Raw genomic sequence first — 21,905 nt, forward strand, 5'->3', positions numbered from 1 at the left:
AGCACGATTTCCTCCAGAAATGCACACAATTGTAGTGATTATTGATTTAAGGAACCATTATTACAAAACTCTACATGATATCCTGGATAAGTAACACCGTGTCCTGGAATCCAGGGTTAAGTCTCCTGTAAGAGCAGCAGGAAAAGCTGCCATCGCCTGCATTACAGAACCAGCAACACCCCGGGTGCCAGCCAGCACTACCCCTCGCTGAATGGGAGCTGGCGAGGCTGCGCCCACATCTCACCCCGTTGCCGAAACACACCTCCGGGACACACCAACCGGTCATGGGATAAATCCAGCAGCACAGCCCACAAAAGTAGAAGCGACATGCTTTTGCCACAGCACATATAGTTATATTTCCAGCAATACAATACATAGCTCACATGCAGGAAGACATTGTTTCAGGCAGGAAAATAATTCTGGCAGAAAACGTCACAGCGGAGATTAGTGTCAGCTGAGTCAGGTAAGGACGTAGGAGGCATGTGCACAATATTACACCTTCTTTGTAGTGAAGATGAGGTAAGAAGAAAAACCTCCAAGAGAGACAAAGTAATTGCACTAAATTATTTTCCCCAACCCAACACACTACTTCTGGAAGCACAATTACTCACCCCTCCAGTAACTACCATAATTCAAGGTGCTGGACTTGCTGTGCACAGGGGAGAGCCTGCACCTTCCTGCGCTCCTGCGGGAAGGCAGCCAGAGTTGCACACCCACAGTCTTTCGGTTTCCTTTTAATTAAGCCTGTGATACTTAAGTGCTCCAACACACGGCTGGAGTACTGTCTGTGCAGGTCACCCTCCTGTGGGTCTCTTTGCAGGTGACCAGCAAAGCCGTAGTCACAATTCCTCTACCTTCACATACGGACAAAGTCAACTGTAATTTTTTCATTTAATTTTTTCCTACAGATATTTGAAACTAGCTGATGTAAAGTCAGTGCCAAGACAATGAGCTGAAATAATTTCTTTTTTTCGTGTGTCATCTGTTCCAGCTGTGTTGGTTCACTCCTGTCCCATGGGGATGAGGCTATCCACTGACAGTATCTGCCTAGTATTTCCAGAACCCAACACTGAGAACAGGATTAACTCCTGCTCTACAAGTGTTTTGGGTATTGAAGCAATGGCTGTATTATAAATGGGTATCACACTATAGTGAATCAGTCAGAAAACCGCTGTGATGAGAACACAAATAATCTGTACATGCAACAATGCAATACATTAATACTGCAGTAAATAAGATTAAAATTTGTGTCTACTGCCAGACTCTGGGAGACAAAGACTATAAAACCAAAGAGAGCTTAACGCAACAAGCTCCCTGGGTCTGTGGCACAGTGTACTTACTGTATAGTTAAATATTTTTTCCCAGAAACTACCTTATTGCGCACACACACTTGTTTCTGTGTTTCTAAGAACAGTTAGAAGTTGATCACTTTATGACTGCGATTTAGAGTTTATTTCTGTATGCCAGAGGCTACAAGCTTTCAGTTATTTTAGTAACACAAAACCAACACAATTGTAACTACAGCTCTAGAAGGATTTTCCCATTGCGTGTAACATGGATTGAAAATAGGATTTTATTGGTATGTTGTTTATCTCAAGAACAATGGCACTGAACCCGTTTGCTGAATGCACACGTTATGTATACCAGCACAGCAGTGGTAGGCTATCAGCTCAGGCAGTCTTCATCTATGCCAGAAAATGAATGGAGATTTAATTGTGTCTTGCAATATTCCACAAGCAAGGGTTTTGTGAGGAGAAAAGTTACTACCAAGAAACATATGTTCATTTTCTCCCAGGCATATTTCTGAGTGCTGAGTACTTGCTCTCTTGTAAGGCTTGTGGAGAAGACACTGATCACGACATCCACTGGTGGGAGAATGGATGTTCCCCAGGCCAGCAGTAAAGAACTTTAACAAAATGTCCAAAGAAAAAGGCTCCAAATCACATTTTGCACTAAAGTGGCAACACTGGATCCCTCATTTGCACTCCCAAAGAGACCCAGAAGCCACAGACTACTAAACGAATTTAAAAAATAGATCTATTAGCTTCTTTTTATGACCAGCTTACAATACGAGGATAATGACTTAGAAGTGTGCTTTCTTGATTGGCTAAAAGTTTTGCAACCAATGTATTAGAGGAGTCAAAGCAGTCAGTCCAGCATCTGTTCCACTGAACTAGGTCTGACTGGTGAGGCAGTGAGAAGCTGCAAAGGTGTCCTAACTTGAGCCCAAAGACGCGCTGGTAGGAGCATCCCCTTTGCCATCACCCTCGGGACTAACTGCAGAGTTTTGGTTGCTAGAAAAACAGTATCTGCCTTGGAAACTCAACTGGGATCAGCACATGCACTGGTGAACAGTAGGGACAGAGATACTGCATCTAGTGTGGAAATAAGAGAAACAACATACCGAATTTCTCCAAGTGTAACAAACGCAACCAGTGGGTTTTTCACTACTTGAAGTTAGGCAGCATTTAAAAAGAAAAAGAATTGAAAAAATGGAGGAAGTCCCCAAAGGCCCACCTGCTAGGTGGTGGCTCTAAAAGGGGACCTAGGAAGAGAGAACTCTCTTAACCTTTTAAAACGTAGAAATAATTCCAGTTTGCAGTTACATGTACACATAGAACAGTTACTGCCTGTTCGTTTCCAGAATGAGCAGTAATAGTCAAAGTAAGAAGGAACACTTACACAGTGACAGCAAATTTTCTTGGAGATGCAAAAGTCATCTTTAACACAGGAAATGTATTATTTAGAAGTTGTGTGATACATGTATTTCGCATTCAGAGAAGATTCCTTGAGTAGAGCTGGTTCAACTATAGTTTTGCGTTCACTGCCAGGAGAGTACAATGGGGTTCAACCATTGTTTAAGATGGATTAAAAAAAAAAGTAATAGGCAACAAAAATCAACTTATGTTTTATAAGCTAGAACTAGGTTTAAAATAGAGATCATTGTAGGGGGAAATAAATTAGCAGAAATTAACAATCTGGGTTGGACTTGCAAAAATCTACTCAGCTCTCAGCTAGCTGAGTGGATCAGCTAGAAGTGGATTACACCTTACATGGCCTATCATTTACCGAGCTACCTTTTCACAGTGCCTTACGGCACATGTTGCAGGACATTCCTGATTCATCCCTTCCTGCCAAAACAATTAGATTTTTTGTCGTGCACTTCCAAGACTCAAAACCCAAGTACAGTATTACATTAAGCTGACAAATCACAACACAGACTATTGAAACCTGGAGCACTCCAAATAACAAGTCTGGTTTTTATATCAAAATAGAATTATTAAGAGAGACATTTTTCCGTATGTACCATACATTATATACTGCTGAGTCAGACAACATTTAAAGTACTACCTCCAACCTGCCAAGCCAACGGCCTTGGCCAGAAGCCAAGCTGAAACAATGCAGTAAGACAAACGGACAACTGACCTTTACCATTTCTAGCAAACGATCACTCCCGCCCCCCCTTCCCCATCCGTTCCTTCTAGTAAAACATCCGAATGCAAGAAGAATCCCGGTGGAAGCGTGACGGCAGAAAGGGAACTTCTCCTGGAAGTAAGGTTCTGGACTGCAACTGACCAGCAAAACTTCTTCCCCCTTCCAGATTCTCATCTTTCATGGCTTCACTCAGCTCTTGCCCTTTCTTCGACTTCCTTAATGATCCTTATCCCCCACAAGCTTAAGTACTAGGAATGATTTCAAATGTAATAAGAGAAGCCGTAACACTGCCAATGGGGCCCAGTTTTTGTAAATTCTGGCTGTAGGCTAAGAGAAAAAGCACACAGAAACCCCTGCGTCGCTGCGCTGTTTCTCATCGTCCTTCACTCCCCCCACAACAAGCCACATCTCCAGGAAGTCAAAGGAATAAAAAAAGTCAGGCAATGGATTTTAATGTATATACCACGCAAGAGTCCTATGAGTGTGCATTGCTAAAATCATTTCCTTGAAATTTAACAATTTTCATTGGCGCTTGTGTAATAAATCAGAAATAATATCTCATCAGAGACAGACACCATCAAACCCTCTAATTCTTCAGTGAAGCAATTACCAAATGCTTCCAGCCTGTTTTATTCCTCTTCCAGATACTGTCCCACTTCTACTATTTAAAAAAAAAAAAAAGTCTAAAGCAAATTTTCTCAGTTAGCCTACTTTTTCCCCGCCTGTTATTCTCTCCATCTTCCCCTTCGGCAGCTCGCTGGCTCCAGCAGGAGCCCTCACCAAAGCAGCCCCAGAACAACACTGTCTTGCCGGCTCTGGAGTTCTGCTGCCGCTCCAGAAGATTTGGAGGATTCACTGACGAAACACGGAGCTGCAGCTCCAAGTTCTGCACATCAGCGCGAGCACCGGCAGGCTCTTCCTCAACCCCAAGATCCAGACAGCAATTTATTGGCGATTGGCAATTCATTCACATCGAACACATTGATGAAGTTCCTATTCTGCTTGTTAACTTCAGAATACCTCCTGCCGTTCACAGGGAAATTGATTAGTTTTCTCAGTCCTGATTATCACTTGTCTCATTAAAGACAGCATGCTGTGCTATCCTTAGAAGCAAAATCACTCAAAAATTGCATTACATCAATTCAAGACTGCGTGTCTATAAAGAGATGTTACATGCTTTCCATTATAACAGTCAGCTTAAATACTACCTGAACACCAGGACAGAGCTGCAGCTTTTCTTCCCATATGTCTCGTATATAATTAATATGTTATGAATAGTCAAATAATTCTACCAACACCAAGAAATATTTCCTATTGGAAACTGAATTTTAGCAATTCTGAATTCTCAAAATCCCAGCCTTCACCTCACACAATCAGTACCTAAAATAAAAAAAAATAATAATAATAAAAAAAAAAGACCACAGGAACCTGGCAAGATAGTCCTTCCTTTATTTCTACAACAAATGCCAATTTTGTTAAGTCTTCTGTAAGATAAACAAACAAACCCACAATACATCACCTTAAACTAACCCAGTTTAGACCAAATATTTCTGACAAGGTTCAGGAAGAAAGAGAATTCCTGCTTCAAACCCAGGGTTCATTAGTATCTCAAACATTTTAAAAGGGAGATGGAGTTGCCTCTATTTTATAGGGGGAGGGTGGGAAGCAAACCAAAACAATGTTGGTTTTAAAATTGGACTTGGTAGTTTTAGGGTGTAAAGATCCTTGGGAAGTAAGAACAGCTTCCATAAAGGCTAGAAATAATTAATTTTTATGCAAAACTCAACTAGGAGCCACCCCAAAATTCTTTACACATTGCTTAAATTAATAAAAAAAAAAAATCCATAATCTTAAGGCAAAAGGTGGCAATAAAATGTAAGACAACCTCACAGGAAGCAAGGAGGTAAACGCTGGCAGCACAAGGCTGCTAACACTGCCCAGCGGTGGGGCAGGCTCGTGCCGATGCTGCGGAGGACGCTCTGCCGGGGGCTTCTGCAGCTCCTCTGCCCCTTGCCACCTGCTCCGCTCCCACACCCCCCAGCATGCTCCTCACACCGCTTCAGAGAGCGACGACAGTGTCTAGCACTGCTCTCCTTTTCACTCGAGGGTCACATGTATTCCGTACACATTAGTAGCTTGAGTGGGTTTTCATCACATTATCGGAAACATAGTATATAGTATGTAAAATTGGTGTTATGAAATTCCCCAAAAGTCAGGCAAACATCTACGTGTAAACCATTCACCTATAAATGCACTTAGTTCTATCCAAATAGTTCCGTAAATAAAAACAATGCATTAACTTTACAGAAGTATTCTCAAAAGTGATGTTTCCATGATCTACGAGGAATCTGCTTACTTAAACAGTCACTGAAATTCACCTCCCAAACCCAGATATGGGTTTTATAATGATTGCCATCAGTGATATAGCGAGAGCAAAATAAAAAAAAAAAGAAATCAACAAAACAAAACACCACCAAAAAATCCCCATGAAACAAACTGAAAACAACACAGAAGTAGGACTTCCATGCGAAAGGTAAGCACACAGGATTTCTACTTTCTCAAAATAAATGATAAGGCACATTCAATATTCATCTATCAAAGTGCAATTTATCCACAAATCCAATTTTCCTTTCTGGGTTCCTTACGTTACCCATTGCTTTAAACACTTCAAAGGAAAAAAAATAACAAAACAAAACCAATAATACATCTTCAGTATAAGAATCAAAAACTACGAAAGAAATTTAGAATGAAAGCAAGTTAAAAGTTATCTTCCTGAAACAAAGAAGAAATCCTCACACACCTCATTCCAACCGTGGGAAAATGGAGCAAATAATGCGTGGAGAGAGCCCCACCCCAGCGGGGCTCTGGGGAGCAATTGTCAGTGGGGCAATAAAAAAAGAAAGTTAAAACAGATACTTCATTAAGAGCCTACGATTACTGGTTTTGCGTATGTGGACTTCAAGAGCCATCCTGTAACTGAGACTCCGCAGAAACACAGCAAAAACCTCTTCCTCCGTCGAGACCAAACACCGAGCTGGTGCAAGCATACATTGAAGAAAGACTGGCTAAGAACACATCCACCCAGGTGCTCCTACCCAAATCAGAACCCATCCCTGGCTGTGGGGGACAGACACAGCCAGCCACCGAGAAAGCTGCCACCACCGCGCTGACTCTTGAAGGGCAGAGGAAAAGTGTTTACTTGAGTATCTGCACTATTGAATTACTTGTAGAAAACATTGCTACAAAGTGACTCAGAATACATACCAACCAGCTCCCCTAAAACACCCTGCTCTCAAAAAACCACCTATAACCAAGCCCTCCTCCAGTTCTATTTAAGAGTTAAATTCTAGGTATGTTTAAATCTTACTGCAAATATTCTTATCTCTTTAAATGCAGTTATTAAACAAACTGCTGAGTATTTCCTACTCAGAATCTTCTTGTCCATGTAAGGTAAATGCAATACCAAGCAAAGCTAAAACTCCAGTTCAGCTTCAATGTAATTCTAGAAATTTACCCAGCAACCAAGTTATTTTTGGGCATAACATTTAAGTAACACTAGGGAGAAAAAAAAAAAACCCACCACAGAGCGATTGATCCTCTAACCCCTGAGAATGAAGTAGCTTTTGTATACACTTAAATACTTCCTTTCCAGACTGCCTTGTGTATAGATCCTTCTACCACGTACTCAATTCTCCCTCTAGGTTGTGTCTTAGAAGTTTTTTAAAATTATTATTTACTTATTTTTTTAAAGCATACTGGCTCCCCTCCTCTATTCTTCCCTTTAATACCAATAGATGAGTACCTGGCTAAAGCTACTACCGTACTACAGCACAAACACACAGCCGTGATGTCTGACCAGACAGCCACACGTAACAAACGACAAAGGGATGACTGACTTTGAAAGGTAAAAAAAACCCCAAAAAAACCACAAACCAGCATGCATGCAGTTGTGCAACACATACTCGCAATATTTTAATAAAGAGCAACAAAAACTAATTACCTTGAATAGCCATTAGAGAAAGCAGGTCTGCCAGAAAGGTTGAGCGTTCCCAAAGGAGCTAACGTCTCATCCCCTGATCCCTGGCACCTATTCCAATTTTCTGAACTGGCAGGAAGAGATGGAATGATATTAAAAATTGGTTTCTGATCCTGCTGCTGAGAGAGCGATGCAGTATTTAAATCATAGTGATACATTTGTCCCCCAGAGGTACTGACACCATGGATAGATATGGCAGAAACTTTAGTACCCAGCAGATTAGACCCAGAGAAGTTTGCCTGACAGTAAATTGGGCCCATGTTTTCCTGCTTTATGCCAGGAGTACAGAGTTCAATGAAGTCTTCCTTTTCTGTTTTCACTTGAGGCATCGGCATTTTGGAACTGGGTAAAAGGTCACCACGGTCATTAATTTTAGGCTTAGTGTCAGATAAAATAGGAGGCTTGCAGTCTTCACCGAGATTTCCTTCCAGGAGAAATGCATCATCTGCAGAGATAGGGGAGAGCAAGCCACCGTCATCTAGCAATGGGTCAAGCCTCCACGGGCTCCCATTGGGCTCTTTGCCAGGCGATACCGGCGGCAATTCTAAATCCTGGAGAATATCCAGGGTGCTTTGGTCTTCAGAGAATAATTTCAAGTTGCCACCATTTGAGCCAACCTGGCTTTGGACTGCAGTCCCTGACTCTAAAGGGATGTTGTGGCCAGCCATGGCTGGGAAATCCGGCTCAAGTGGATTCACCTCAGAAGATACTGCTCCCTTTGTGTCCTCGGCCAGGCTTGAGGACTTGTTCAAGCTCGCAATACTTTCTTCCAGGAGCCTGAAGTCCGTTTCTCCAGAAGAGATGCCGATTTGGCCCTGCTGCGAAAATCCAAGGTCGTTTCCCATCACTTTTGTGTCTGTTTCACCCATGTACAGTCCCATCGAGAGCGATACAGCCTTGGAAAGGTCTGGCTGAGGCACATTGTTTACTAATCCTTTTGAAAAGTCAGCCAGAGCAGGTTGCTGTTTGGAATCTGACTGAGAAGACGCAGGGAGAGGAGATGTAGACACAGGGGCTTGTACAGTAGCTCCACCCCTGAAGGGTGGATGAAAGTCCATCACAATCCCTCCTTTGGTACTGATGAGCGCATTTTTCCTTGTTTCGTCTTGATCCGACGAGTTAAGCAATTCTTTGGAATCCATTACTTTAACATTAGCTATAAAAAGATCAGAAGCATTCAAAGTTAGCACAGCAAGGATATTTTAATAATAGCTTAAAAAAAAAAAAAAAGTCTAAATCATTAGCCTAGTCAACCTGGTTTAGCTACTCTGAGAATGAAAGCCCAGCAAGTCAAGCTACAAACTGACATGTGCCACATCTTTCTCAAACCTACTGGTTTTGGTACTTGGGGGGTTTTGTTTGTTTGTTTGTTTCTGACTGGTAACAAGGAAGAATATTTTTTAAAGCTTTGCTAAACCTGAATGAAGTGGTAAGTCTGCCTGCGTGCAACTCGGAATCAGGCTACAGCATGAGATGTCTTTCTGAACAACTCTCTGGCTCTGTTACTCATCCTGACAAGTAAGGAAGCATAAGAATTGTTAAAGTATCCAATTTACAAATTCTGGAGGGTAATTTTCCCTGCTATTTAACTACATCTTGAGCAGGGCAGGGTAGAAGGCATTCACCACCCTTCCCAAGTCAGTTCCGTCTCCCTGCATCGCCCACAACAGGTACCGAAACCTCCCAAGCCAGCTCCCAAACACGGTGCCCACCAGCCAGCCAAAGCCTAAGGGGTTTGTTATTGTTCAGGAACTACACAACCCCTCCCTCACAAAACATAAAGTTTGCTATCTTCACATAGCTTCAGCTTAAAATACAACTCATGAATCTTGAAATAAACGCAATTCTTTAAATAAATATCAAATTTATAAATAAAAGCTAACTAAAAATAAAGCAGAATTTTTAGTAGCTTCCAACACTTCAACAGCTCACGGCTATTCTCCAAACACATGTAACACTGAAAACAAATCTCCTAAATTTCATCTGTTTGTATTTACTACATTTATTTTCAGCACAGAGCATAAATATTTGCAGAATAACTGTAAATTCTTAGGGAAACTTTCTATACTGTTTGCCTATGGCCTAACACAACAGCAAGTAGCCGACAGCGCTCAGCTCGCACCCCCCAGCCCCAAAGGAGAGGCAATGCCCAAGTTAAAGCCTGACCACCGAATTATCCATTAAGCAGAGCGACCCCAGAGTGCTCACAACAAGTTTATGGTCGTCTTAATTAGAAACCCGCCAGCTCTGTCGCCCATTTTCTCCAGGCTGACGATGATGAACGCTGCTGCTTTCTCTATGCCAAAGTTAAGGCTGCGATCAACAAAAAGTCCCCACGTGTGAAAATTTTAAGGTGGCCCCAGCCAGCTCCGGCCTGGGCAAAGGCGTCCCGAGCAGGAGAACCTCAACGCCAAAACCCTTCTTGGTCCTTCGACGCCACTTTGCACAGCCCCTCGTGGTCCCGAGCCGAGGGTCCCTGGCCGTGCTGGCCCAGCTCTCCCGGCTGTGGCTGGTTGCCACGCTGCCGCGGCCGCCTGCCAGCAGGGACCAGGGCACGCGGCGCAGGGTGGGGGGCAGCCCCCCGAAACCTCACCCACCGCTCCCGGCGCGGGATACTGCTCGGCCGCTTAAGGTGGATGCCACAGCGATGACTGGAAAAAAATTATACCTATCTACCTCCAGTTTTGCCTTTTTTTTTCTTTTTTTTTTTTCCTCACATGAAGGGGAGGAAAAAAATGTAGTTATTCCATTTGACAATTTCCCCAACGTCAAAAAAAAAAAAAAAATATCAGCGAACCATCCAGCGTAGGAAACGTGTCAAAAATCAGATGCAAGAGCCTGCCCAAAGGAGGAAAAAGCTGCGAATACTTAAAACTGCCAGATTACAACAAATTCTCCCGTGCAAAGTATAGTTTTCAAGAAATGTGTCGAGACCTGTTGAGCTGTCTCCCTGGCACACCCACTTCTGCAAAATAAGACCAGCCCATGGCTGCAAGGCTGCGCTCCGGGCTCGGTCCCCCCTCCTCGCCCCCCCCTCAGGCCGAGCAGCCCCCAAGCCCCAGAGCGACGCGGCGGCCAGCCGCGGGGCGGACGAAGGACGGGGGCTGGCAGGCTGCCGGCCCAAGGGGGGTGGTGTCCCCCGCCGCCCCCCCCGGGCACCCACCTCGGGGGAGGCCGCGCAACTCCGGGCTCCGCCGCCGGCACCGTCCCACCCCGGGATCCTTCCGGGGGCGGCGCGGCGCGGCCCGGCCTCCCCCCCCGGCTCGGGGCATTCCTGTGGGGACGACGACGCCCCCCCACCCGCCTCCCGGGAACTTCCCCGGCCCGGGCGCTGTCCCCCGCCCGCCCCGCGGGACCCCCGCCGCCCTTACCTCGTCCAGGGGAGGGCGCTGGGGCTCCTTCAGCCGCCAACTGCCATCGCGCCCCGCGGCGGGGGGCGGCAGCCGGCTGGAAGGAGCGAGGGAGCGGGCGGGAGGAAGTCGACAGCCGCCCCTCCGGGGGCCGCGGCGGCCAGCACTGCTTTCCCCGGTCCCGGTCCCGGTCCTCCTCCTCCTGCCGCCGGTCCGAAACCCTGATCTAGTGCCCGCCCCGCCCGCCGTCCACCACCACGGCGGCGCCCCCTCCGTTAATTAGCGCTAATTGCCTCCGCGGACTTCGCTCCCCCCCCTCCTCCTCCTGCCGCCGCCTTCCCCTCCGCCCCGTCCCTCCGCTGGGCAGCGCCGCTCTCGGCAGCGCTCTGCCCCCGCCACAAAATGGAGGACGGCGGCGGCCTCCTCCCCCTCCCCCTCCTTCCCCCCGCCTCCCCGACGTGGAGGGGGAGTGGAGACAGCACCGACCGGGGCGGCAGCACCGACGCGCCCGCTCCTGCCGCCCCGTCGCTCGACTCGGCACGGCTGGGCTCGGCACCGCACGGCTCGGCACAGCCCAGCCCGCCGCCCCTCGCTCGGCAACGCCGGGCAGCGCCCGCCGGGCCCAAGCGAGGGGGAACGGTGCAACCTGTTGGCTGAGGCGGGCAACTGCAGCCGGCGCGGCGGGGCCTGTCAGGCGGCGCTCGACCCCTCACCGACGGCCCCGGCTCCCCGCCGCCGCCGAGGGGCAGCGCGGCGCTGAGGGGCCGCCGGCGGGCGCCAGCCCGGAGTGACCGCGCCGAGGAAGACGCCGGGCCGCCCCGCTTCTTTCCCCTTTCACTTCCTCAACTTGCTACCGAGGGGGGAGCAGCTACCCCGGGGCGGCAGCTCGCATCAGGGCGGCCGGGCCCCCCGACCCCCGCCGCCTCCGCCGTGCTCCAGCGGCCGCCCCGCCGCGCTCGACCCCGTCCCGCCGCCCGCCGTCCACCGTGATGGCCGCGCAGCGCCTCGGCCAGGCGAGGTTTGAGGAGAGGCAAAAAGTCATGGGGAGGCACCTTGGAGCCCGCCGAACAGCCCTAGAGACGGGAATCCGCTGGGATGGACGATGTGGGGGCAAGTCCCTGCAAAGAGGCAAAAAGGATCTCCTCAGAATAGCTGAGGGAATGAGAAGAAACACCGAGGGGTCAGGGAGAGGGACACACGTTTGTCCCCTGATGAGCACTGGAAGTATAGATGTTTTCATTGAGAAATACGAGTAAACTTCACAAATCACAGCACAGAAGCATTTCCCTGAGAAGTTAACAGATTTTGTCATTTTTTAAATAAAAATGGCAAGCGGGTCGTGTGCTGGTCTGATTTAGACTGCAGGGGCATGGAAGAAGGAAGCGCCGGTGGCGGGACGTGCCTGGCGGCTCAGTCTGGTCCAGGCCTGCTGCCCCCCCCACTCCTGCCAACACCTTTCTGGGCAAGAAAAGGTCAGAAATGGTCAGTACGGAAGCAGACCTGAAGTTAAAAATATCAATGAAGTAGACCATAAACCAGCAAAGTAGAAAACTCTGCTGCCTGGGAGAAGTGGAGGAAGAGCCGGGGGGAAGAGGTTGCCCTTTCCGCATAGAACAAGTGTTTGGGTTTGTCTTTCCCTGGAACTGACAGAAATTCAGGTGATGGGGCACGAGAAACGGCGCTCGTCCGGTAGTGAAGCTATCCCTCGTTCTGATCTGGGATAACTAAATGAGCTGGGAGGTAATGAGCAGATAACGTGTGCCCTGGGACTGTGTTGACAAGGAGTTAGTATCTAGAAATGGTTATTATGGCATCCAATAAATCACATAATACAGGCTACATCCATGAAATATGTATTTGTCATTCCAGCTGTCTAAATGCAGATTTGGGGATTCTTCTACAAGGAAGGGAAAGAAAAGGCCAAGTAAAAGCACAGATTTTCAAGCACAATTGATCTGCCCTTATTATTTTTTTTAAGTAATAAGTTTTTTACACACCACATTAACTTTTTGGAAGATATTGGTTTACATTTAAAAATGCAAAATAAATGCATGTGGTGTTAGCTTAATATTAACTTATGTTTCACAAATGGTAAAAAATGATTGTAAAAATTCTAGATATTCCTCTGCAATCTCCCTTAATATAGTGCATTTTTGAAAGATGTATTTAAAATAGCACTCAGAACTGTCTCCTGGTGCTTTTTGAATGAAGCAACAAATTCCCAGCTAACAGGAAACACTTCTTCCCATACAAGGGGAATAGAATAGCAGAAGTCAGACTATTCACAAATACGATGAAATCTTTGTTACCAGGTACAGGAATGTTGCCGAGGCCCTGGGTATGAAAGGCAGGCAAGAATGTCTCTCGAAGCATGAAGCCCTTCAGGGTCTATACCTGGAAAATTTACTTCAGTTTATTGCTCTGTGAATATTCTACCCGAGGGACTGCCTTGCATTTGGGGACCCCTCCTGCCACTGAAACTCGGTAAACTCAAGCGTGGGGTGCGCTTGGGAGACACCAGCCTGCGGAGCAGAGCTGCGACGCCGCTGCACGGTGGCTTCACTTGGCTGTGGCTAGTTGGAACGGGTATAACAAAGCTGTTTATTTCTAAGACATTTAGATGAGAACATCTGTTTATAAACACACGCTCGGATGCTTAATTACAGCTGATTCTGCACGGTAATGGGTAGGACATTCCTTCTCTAATGAATAATTCCATATCTTAATGTCATCTTTTATCCGTGATCTTAGGTTATCCGTACAGAATTTGTTCCCCAGCACCAGCCAGGGACACCGTACAGCAGTGCAAAGCAGCAAGCAGGGGACACTGAGGCAGGCCGGAGTGCAGGATGTGCAGGAGCAGGGTCTGCCCAGGGCAAAGGATTCTCGTTCTTACTCTCCTGAAGGATGTTTTTCACTTGTTGCTAAGCGCAGCAGCATTCACTGCAAGGTTGTTGTTGGTAAAACTCACAATTTGTCGGTAAACTGCACAGCACCCCTCATGTTCAGATACAAAGTTAGATTTGTTCTTCGTCTTCAGGTTGCTACAATACAGACGAGTTCTGTCTCTTAGATTGGTTCCCTGTTAAATGTTTTGTATTGAATTGAGTAGGTGAAAAACCTCAGGTATTTTCTAGTATGTAAAACAGTATATAAAGCTGGGAAAAGAGTATTACTGTTTCTCACTTCTTTTAGCTGCAAGTGGTACTGAAGCAAGCGCAAAGCCCGCAGGATGAGGCACGGCAGTGACAGAGGAGTAGTTCTGCAGTCTTTCTGGCCTCCTGCGAGTTACCCTATGTGACTGCACAACCCCAACACACCGTCTCCCTTTGTTCCCCCTCAAACAGAAATGTTCCCTAGGGCACTCCTACATTGGAAAAATAAACGTAATGTAAAAACTCGGTAAGCGTGCATGTTTTGGCTAACATTTTACAATAGTAACGTGCTACCCTGTACGTAACTTAAAATGTGTTATACGATGATGGCCAGAGTTAAATAAAGCCCATCTTTGCTAGTTTATAAAAAGGTATGAAATAAGTTAGGCTTTAAAAGGCTTGTGATTTTTGTTCCTGTTCAAGTAAATGCCTAGAAGATGACGAAGGTGACGGGCTGAAAGTCTGTGGCTTGCGTTTTGCTGATGATTATTTTTATCCCTTCCCTAAAAATCTATGAATTTCTTAAACAACTGGCGTTGACAACTCTTCTTGGAACATAATCAGCCTTCAAAATATTTTCATTACCGAGCATGAGTGTTATATTCCTTGAATTCAACCTGTTTTATTTTATATTCATATTTAAAATACAAAAATTCTTATGATCAGAAGAAAATGAAGGTGGTGTTGGGTTTTAGAAGGGAATGCACTGTTGTGACAAACTGTGTCATCAAAATTCTCTGTTAATAAATTTCCCAGCCCTGGTATGAAGATCTCTTGCCCCTGCTCAGAAGCACACCTCGTGCCTGCCCAGCGTGCAGTGGCAGCAGCACAGCTGCGCTCTCGCACCGCAGGGACCTCACTAGTCCCCGGAAGAAAAAATACTAAGAAAATTCTTACTGCAACCTCGGAATATGTGGTTCCTCTTATCCTGTGTCTGTCCAGCACAGGATTTCTCCATTCTGCTGAAAGTGTCAACATAGGTAATGAATTTTGTTTGGGGCAACAGTTTTTATGGCTTTGACTCCTGTTTGATAAGAATCTTAAGAAGATCACGTCTTCCACAAAATGTCAACACTGTTAGATCATTTTCTGCTAACCTGAGCAGAACGGTAATTTAGTAAAATTTGTATATCCTTTCTTAAAATTTAGAGGTGGAGGTTTAGGGTTTGGTGGGTTTTTGTTTTGGGTTCTTTTTTTTTTTTTTTCCAAAAATTCCACTAGTTGTCTTCTTCTAAATACACCAGTTATGCCCTATAGCAATCATCATAAAAATACCGTGGCTGTTTTACAGATGAATAGTTAATTAACTAAAGACTTCAGGAGTTTTTTGTCCATCTCAAAATGTCTACAAATGGCACACGTATTAGTATTCTGTGTAAAGAACAACATATATTTGGACAATAGAGTGAAGAATTATTTCCACTAGGAAATTTGAATTTGAGGAAGAAGTAATAAATATCCTGAAAAAACAGGATCAAGAGAAGGACTGGAACACAGTTTCAGCTGTGGCATTGTACTGACCATGAAAATTCTGGCTGCAGATCAATGCCTGATTTTGAAAGGGAATTTCAGCAAGTGAGACTGCAGGTCTGGTGAGTGTCCAGCTTACGCGGTGCTTCTGCAGAGCCGCAGGAAGAGCAGAGCAGAATGGACTGTCATGTAAGACATTTAGATAACATATAAATGACTGCACGTTCCTATGCCACAATGTAATAGTATTGCAAAGATAATGACCCTCAACCTTAACAAACACTAAATATAGACATTAAAATATACATCTAAGTGGAGACCATTATTGAATCGTTATAATATAATTATGACTCTCATAGAGGAGACCAGGCAATTTGGAAACCGAGACCCGACTTCAGCTGTGTGTGCGGCGTTGCAGCCCCAGTGTCAGCAAGCACCATGTGAAGCACCGAAGGGAGCTCTCGTGGCTGCCAGATGCAGACAGAAATCTGTCTGTCTGTCTGGGGCTGGCGAGGATGGCGCAGAGCACCCAAAGATAAGCAGATGATGCTACACAGGACTTCGAAGCGAGCACGCATATTGTAATCCACAGGGAGCATCTAGGTATATAAATGCCCTGGAGCCACACTGGGAAAAAAATTGACCCCCTCTAGACTCAAGGAAACAAATAACTGTGAAGTGATCATACACAACTCCGCTTACAATGTGGGGAAATTTCTTTAGTTACAAACTGCTGACAGGCCCGGTAAGAATAGAACTGACACATGGGTCCCTCTTGGCAACCAGATATAGGCCACTGTGGATCTGTACTAAATCATTTTTAGTGCTAGAAGCAGGCTAGGAAAAAAAATGATTGAAGTTTTTCCAGATGAAGTGATGTGCTCATGAAATAGAATAGCAACAACTTTCTCTGTAACCTTCAAGAAATGAGTGTATGAAATGGTGCTAGCAATTAACGGAGAGCAGGTTCAAGTGGTCGGATCTACGTTACTTTGGTAGGACAGAGAAGGTTGCAAGCTAAGGGATTGATTTACTAGTATTTCACTCAAAGTACTGAAATGGACACAAATGATGTCTTTGATCTCTGAAGCAATTAATAAAGATAAGCTAAAGGGAGAAAACAGATGCCAGAGAACAAGAGCTACTTATTAAAGACAATGGGGAATGGAAAGAATTTAGTCAAACCAAGGACATGGTCACAATCCGTGAGCAAAACTCATGTCAATGAAATAAAATCTTACTAAATAAATATTTGCAGAGATATCAGGAATTGGAAGATGATTGTTCAGAATTATATAGAACAAAGAATTTGCACTTTTGGAATAAATACTATATGAAATCCAAAAATAACAAACCATGAAGTCCTTAAGCCTACTTGGAAGTACTTCCAAGACTAAGGGTTGCGTTGTCTTTTCCTGTGAAATCTAATTCTGTAGCTGTGCATCAAAGACAGCTCATGTAAAGCTACAATTTTACAGGAAGAACTCTTTCTCCCTTTGCAGTCTGTTCTCTACAAAAAGGCAGTGACATGCCCAGTGTCTAATGCTCTTCACAAACACAAATCTTTTAAGATCTTGGCTGTCTTGTAAGGACGTCAGTTTTGTTTCCTGTCAGCTTGTAAGTAATTCTGTTCAATTCTTGAATATACATCAAAGTCATTCAGGCAGTGACTGCAGCCTGTCAATAGTTTTCCAGCTAAGCCAGAATGGAAAATCCATGTTCCCCAGCTGCTGATTCCCCAGGCGCAGGAGCACGCTTCCGTGCCATGAGCAGCACCCTCATGGCTGCAAATGTATTTGTTGGAGGGGACTCCTGGGTCCAAACTCAATCTACGAATGCTTTTGCTATTAACTTTAGTAGGTCATAGACTGATGCACAGAGGGTCTGTGCCATGCCCTCCTGCATCCTCTTTCGGTTAATAACTCTTTGTATTTTTTCTACTTCCTTTGTGGTTTTTCCTGTCGTTATTTCCTGCACTAGTCCTTCTTCTGCCCTGCTCTGCTGATACATTTTATACTTGATTTCCCATCAGGTCCTTCACTTCTACTTCAACCACTGGTTTAGTTCTTCCACTGTGCCATTCTCCTTCTAGATCCTTCCTTGTTACGTGTATTGATCTGCTTCATCATGAATCCCTGTATCTCTTCCCGTCCTCTCCTGGAGCATCCATCCTTCACGTGGCACTGAGAGAACAGAATACATCTACTTCTTCTTCCCTCTCCCAGAGCTGGAGTCAGACACATCCTTCCCCAGAGCACCGCCATCTTCTACCTTCTCTGCCTTTAACGGAGATGTCTTGGGGCACCGGGCTCTGCTAGCTTCTCAAGGCATGCACAAGCTTGCATGAGCTGTGGTTGGGTTGAGGCTAGCAAACGTGTTAATCTGCTAATTAGGAAGAGTGAAAGACTGCATGGGCATTGCTAATTGCAATGTAATGGTACTAAGCACTCAATGCGGAGAAGTGGAGAACTGCAGCCAGGGCAGAAGTTGTCTGCTGGCCCTACTCAGGCTCATGACTGAATAGAGAAAAATCTTGAAAGAGTACAGAGGGAAACTTTGTGTGTAACAATACAATGCAACTGAACTCATCGCAAATGCCTGAATAAAACACGTCTCCAAGCTTTGTCATAAACTGCAGAAAACTGAAGCCCGTATCCAATTGATAAAGGCCCACATAGGGTTAAATCTCCTTCTGGCATGATGTGATATCAACTCCTTCCAGTTCCATCAGCAGCGAGTTTGGCCCTCAGTGTTTATTGAAGCCATAAGAACAACTGTGAGCGCTGAATCCGCCCGGCTCTGGGTCTACATTGACAAAACATGGAGGGCTGCTTTCTTCTGCAGCTGTTCCGTGTAAAAGAGATCACAGCTGCAACTGGAAATTAATCTGAGGAGGTTACGGTCCTATTGAGCCTTTCTGAATGCCAGGACAGAGGTCTGTAACAAAGGGCTGAAATTCTACAGTGCTGTGACAAACAGACAATGGAAATGCCCTGTTCAGAAATGGGGGGAGAATTAATTGGGTTAATTGAGGAGGAGGAGGAGCACTTTGAGACAGACATTGGGGTGAAGTCATATGTAAGTACACACAAATAACTTTGTTGTTTTTAAGTTTTGCAGAAACATCTGGCAACAACATGCAAGGAAGAGGAAACTTTTGTTTTATGCATCAAGACCTCTCTATGAAGAAAAGAAAACTTTAGCTAATTACAGGATGCCTGCAAGAAATGAACCACCTTTGATTTCACCAGTATTTTTTCCTGCAACACAATGCCTAATAAAAATCAGTAGCCAGTGACACACGGATCTGCTGGGGCCTGGGCTATGAGGTACAAGCCATGCATCTCCGCCGCCAGCCAGGAGGCTGGGCAGCAGCCGCCTGCTGCTCCGTGGGGCAGGGAGCAGGGTCTGTTCACCCCCGACGTGCTCGTCACCCCCCATGGCAAAACTCCCGGCCGGAGCAGCAGGGAGCGTGGGGCCGGGAGCTTTGCCCTGCGACTGCTGGAGGCGGGGGGTGGGCAACAGCGGGCTCTGCACCTCTCAAAATCCCCGTGGGAACTCCCCGAGCTGCTGCGGGGTCTTCTTGGCCCCGTTGTCCTTTGGCAGAGGTAGAAACGACCCGGGCAGGTAACTCTTGGCACAGGATGAAGGCCTGCCCTGGCCAAGCAGCTTCTGTGAGAGGTCCACGAATTGCCATGTGTTAAGAGCTAGTCAAGTGGGAATGATGAAAAACAGGATTTGATATTCCTTTGTTTGCTCTGGAATGGTTTGATGGAATGGTGCAGCAAAGGGGTAAATTACCCCACCATTCCAAGGCAGCCCCCACGTGCTGGGAACTGGAGCGAATGGAGGTGCGTGCCACCGCGTCATTCCGGCATGGCAGGTACGGGGCAGGGGTACAGAACACAGTAGGCTTGTACTTATTTTGTTTTAAAGCAAGACGTACCTTCCCGTGTTAGGGATTTCAAGTCACGTTCTATAAACATAGGCCTTGTCAGCAATAAAACAGAATTATATGCAACTGGGTTCGCTAATGAAAAGGAATTCAGGATTTGACACTGTGCAAGTTTTAAGCTCAGACTCATGAGTAAAATATATAAGTAAAAGTATAAGCAAAAGAGAAATGTTGCCACTAAAAACGTGTTTTATGAAATGTCATATAGGTTTTAAAACATCTGTCTTTACTGTGAGAGATATGACACCTCTTTAAATTGAAAACATAATTCCAAACTCTGCCGCTTTTAGTACCGCAGATGGGTCCTAATTTAGAGTCCGAGCTGAGCCCAGGAGCCAAAGGGAAGAGTTCTGTGAATTGCAATAGATGCTATGTACGAAGAAAAGATTTTTAAATCTTCTCTTAAATATCACACACCTGAAATGGAAGAATTCATAGGGAGTTAAGTAAGGAGATGGGACATGAAAATTAAAATGCTTTTTCTTGAAACAAGAAGAGAACACAGTATAAATGAATTTGATGAAAGGTCTTGATCTTTTAAGTTCTTATGGAAAAAGTGTTGGCAGACAATTGGCCTGATGCTTTGTGTTCCATCTTACTTAGTCCCTGGGTTTTATTGCTGAAGTATTTACATGACTATACTTTTAAAGGACTTCAGTTTTAAACAGGCTTCTTCTGTGATTTTAGTTGGGAGATCAGAAAAAAACCCTGAAGACTTAAAAAGGTATTTCCTTGGTGAGATTATACCTGGCAGTCTGACGTACGGAAATTGGTGCTGAAATTGCAGTGCCAAAAAGGACAAATAAAAAGAAAATCTTATTGTCTCATATTTAGCAGTAAGACAAGTTTAAAGAAACCTAAACATTATGGTAACGCAAAGCCCTTTAAAGCAGGTGTTTGTTTTGCCACCAGAGAGTTTCTGCATTGCTGGGAGCACTGAGACCCAGGCTTGTAAGAGGATCCTAAACACTTCAGCGTAATAAACAGACAACTCCATCAGAAATCATAGAATCATAGGGTTGGCAGGGACCTCTGGAGATCATCTAGTCCAAGCCCCTGCCAGAGCAGGGTCACCCAGAGCAGGTGGCACAGGAACGCGTCCAGGTGGGGTTTGGAATGTCTCCAGAGATGGAGACTCCCCCACCTCTCTGGGCAGCCTGTGCCACTGCTCTGCCACCCTCAAAGTAAAGAAGTTCCTCCTCATGTTTAGGTGGAACTTCCTATGCTCAAGTTTGTGCCCGTTACCTCTTGTCCTGTCGCTGGGCACCACTGAAAAGAGCCTGGCCCCATCCTCCTGACACACACCCTTGAAGTATTTATAAGTGTTGATAAGATCCCCTGTCAGCTGTCTTTTTTCCAGACTGAAGAGACCCAAATCCCTCAGCCTTTCTTCATAAGAGCGGTGTTCCAGTCCCCTCAGCATCTTGGTAGCCCTTTGCTGCACCCTCTCCAGCAGTTCCCTGTCCTTCTAGTTTCACTTGTAATATTTTCGAGCGTAGTGCTTCTCCTGGCTTTTGTTCAGAAATAGCCTGAAACCAGCCACCTTCAGCTCATCTTTTTCTCCTCCAAAGGTGTGATGGTGGTGCGGCGGGGGATGTAACGCCAACACCGTGAGCTGCAGCCTGTGCTTACGCTGGGCTGCACATCTGCGCTCGGCTCCGCCTGGGCACCTGCCTCCCTCTCCAAGTGTTATCGGAGGATGTGGGACAGTGGCACCCCTGCGGGCAGGCTCTTGCCCGTGCAGGGGTTACGTCAGGCAGTATGTCACCAACTTCACCTGCGGCAGTCGAAAGGAGCCTCATCCTTATTTCCAACACCAGGGATCATGAAATCCCACAGGAATGTAGTGGCTAAACTGGATCAGATCCAGCTGAGGCTGAGAGCCCATCCCTGAGAGCTGCCCATGGCAGCAGCAGATGCCCATGGCAGCAGCGTGATGCTGCTGGGCGGGTGGTGGCACTTGTGGTGGCCATAGGGAGCCATCCTCAGCCAGGCTCTGCCCCCTCCCGCCAAGTTAAACTCTCCTTTTCATCCACGCAGGCACCCAAGCGGCTGTGCTGGCACCAGGGGAAAGTCGGGAGAGGGATGAGCAGAAAAAACTAGGAGGCAGCTGGGCCATTTCTTCATGGTGGCAAAGCCGAGGGCGTCAGACACCATCGGTCCCAGGGGCACATCGATGTGGCCTCAGCGCTTCTGGAGTCACAGTCTGCGGAGCTGGGGGCAGGGATTTTTCTTTCTTCAATTTCTCTTTCTAAAATTTTTTATACTTAGCTTTCTGCTACATCTTGCAGCATTAAGTTCCACAGTTTAATTACACACTGGGTGAAAAAAAAAAAGCTTCCTTTTGTTTGCTTATGCTGCAAATGCCAATGCTGCTAACTCTCGCTTGTGCATTGGAAAGAGCAGAGAACTCTTCCCCATCCTCCTGAGAGATCTGTCTCGAGGGTCTCTGATCTTACACACCTCCCACTGCCACCCCTTTTCTCCTCCGAGGCTTCCCTTCC

The 21,905-nt window shown here is 45.9% G+C and overlaps 1 protein-coding gene across 5 annotated transcripts in view; it reads right to left on the reverse strand.

The window, feature by feature from the left end:
- The window catches only part of NR3C1 (nuclear receptor subfamily 3 group C member 1), a 68,888-nt gene extending 57,766 nt beyond the window's left edge, over nucleotides 1-11,122 (reverse strand). Inside the window, exons 1-2 of one of the 5 annotated variants that reach the window (XM_054217009.1) lie at nucleotides 10,843-11,122; nucleotides 7,436-8,627 (exon numbers count right to left, since the gene is read on the reverse strand). In XM_054217009.1, coding sequence (XP_054072984.1) covers nucleotides 7,436-8,613 — 1,178 coding nt within the window. In that variant the 5' untranslated portion in view covers nucleotides 8,614-8,627; nucleotides 10,843-11,122. Of the gene's footprint in view, nucleotides 1-7,435; nucleotides 8,628-9,679; nucleotides 10,144-10,405; nucleotides 10,429-10,634; nucleotides 10,724-10,842 lie in introns of those variants that run through there. The other 4 variants (XM_054217008.1, XM_054217011.1, XM_054217010.1 and 1 more) reach the window with 4 other exon arrangements.
- Between the last annotated feature and the right edge of the window lie 10,783 nt (nucleotides 11,123-21,905).

The sequence above is a fragment of the Rissa tridactyla genome, chromosome 11 (genome assembly GCF_028500815.1).
Source record: "Rissa tridactyla isolate bRisTri1 chromosome 11, bRisTri1.patW.cur.20221130, whole genome shotgun sequence".
Taxonomy (NCBI): Eukaryota; Metazoa; Chordata; class Aves; order Charadriiformes; family Laridae; genus Rissa; species Rissa tridactyla.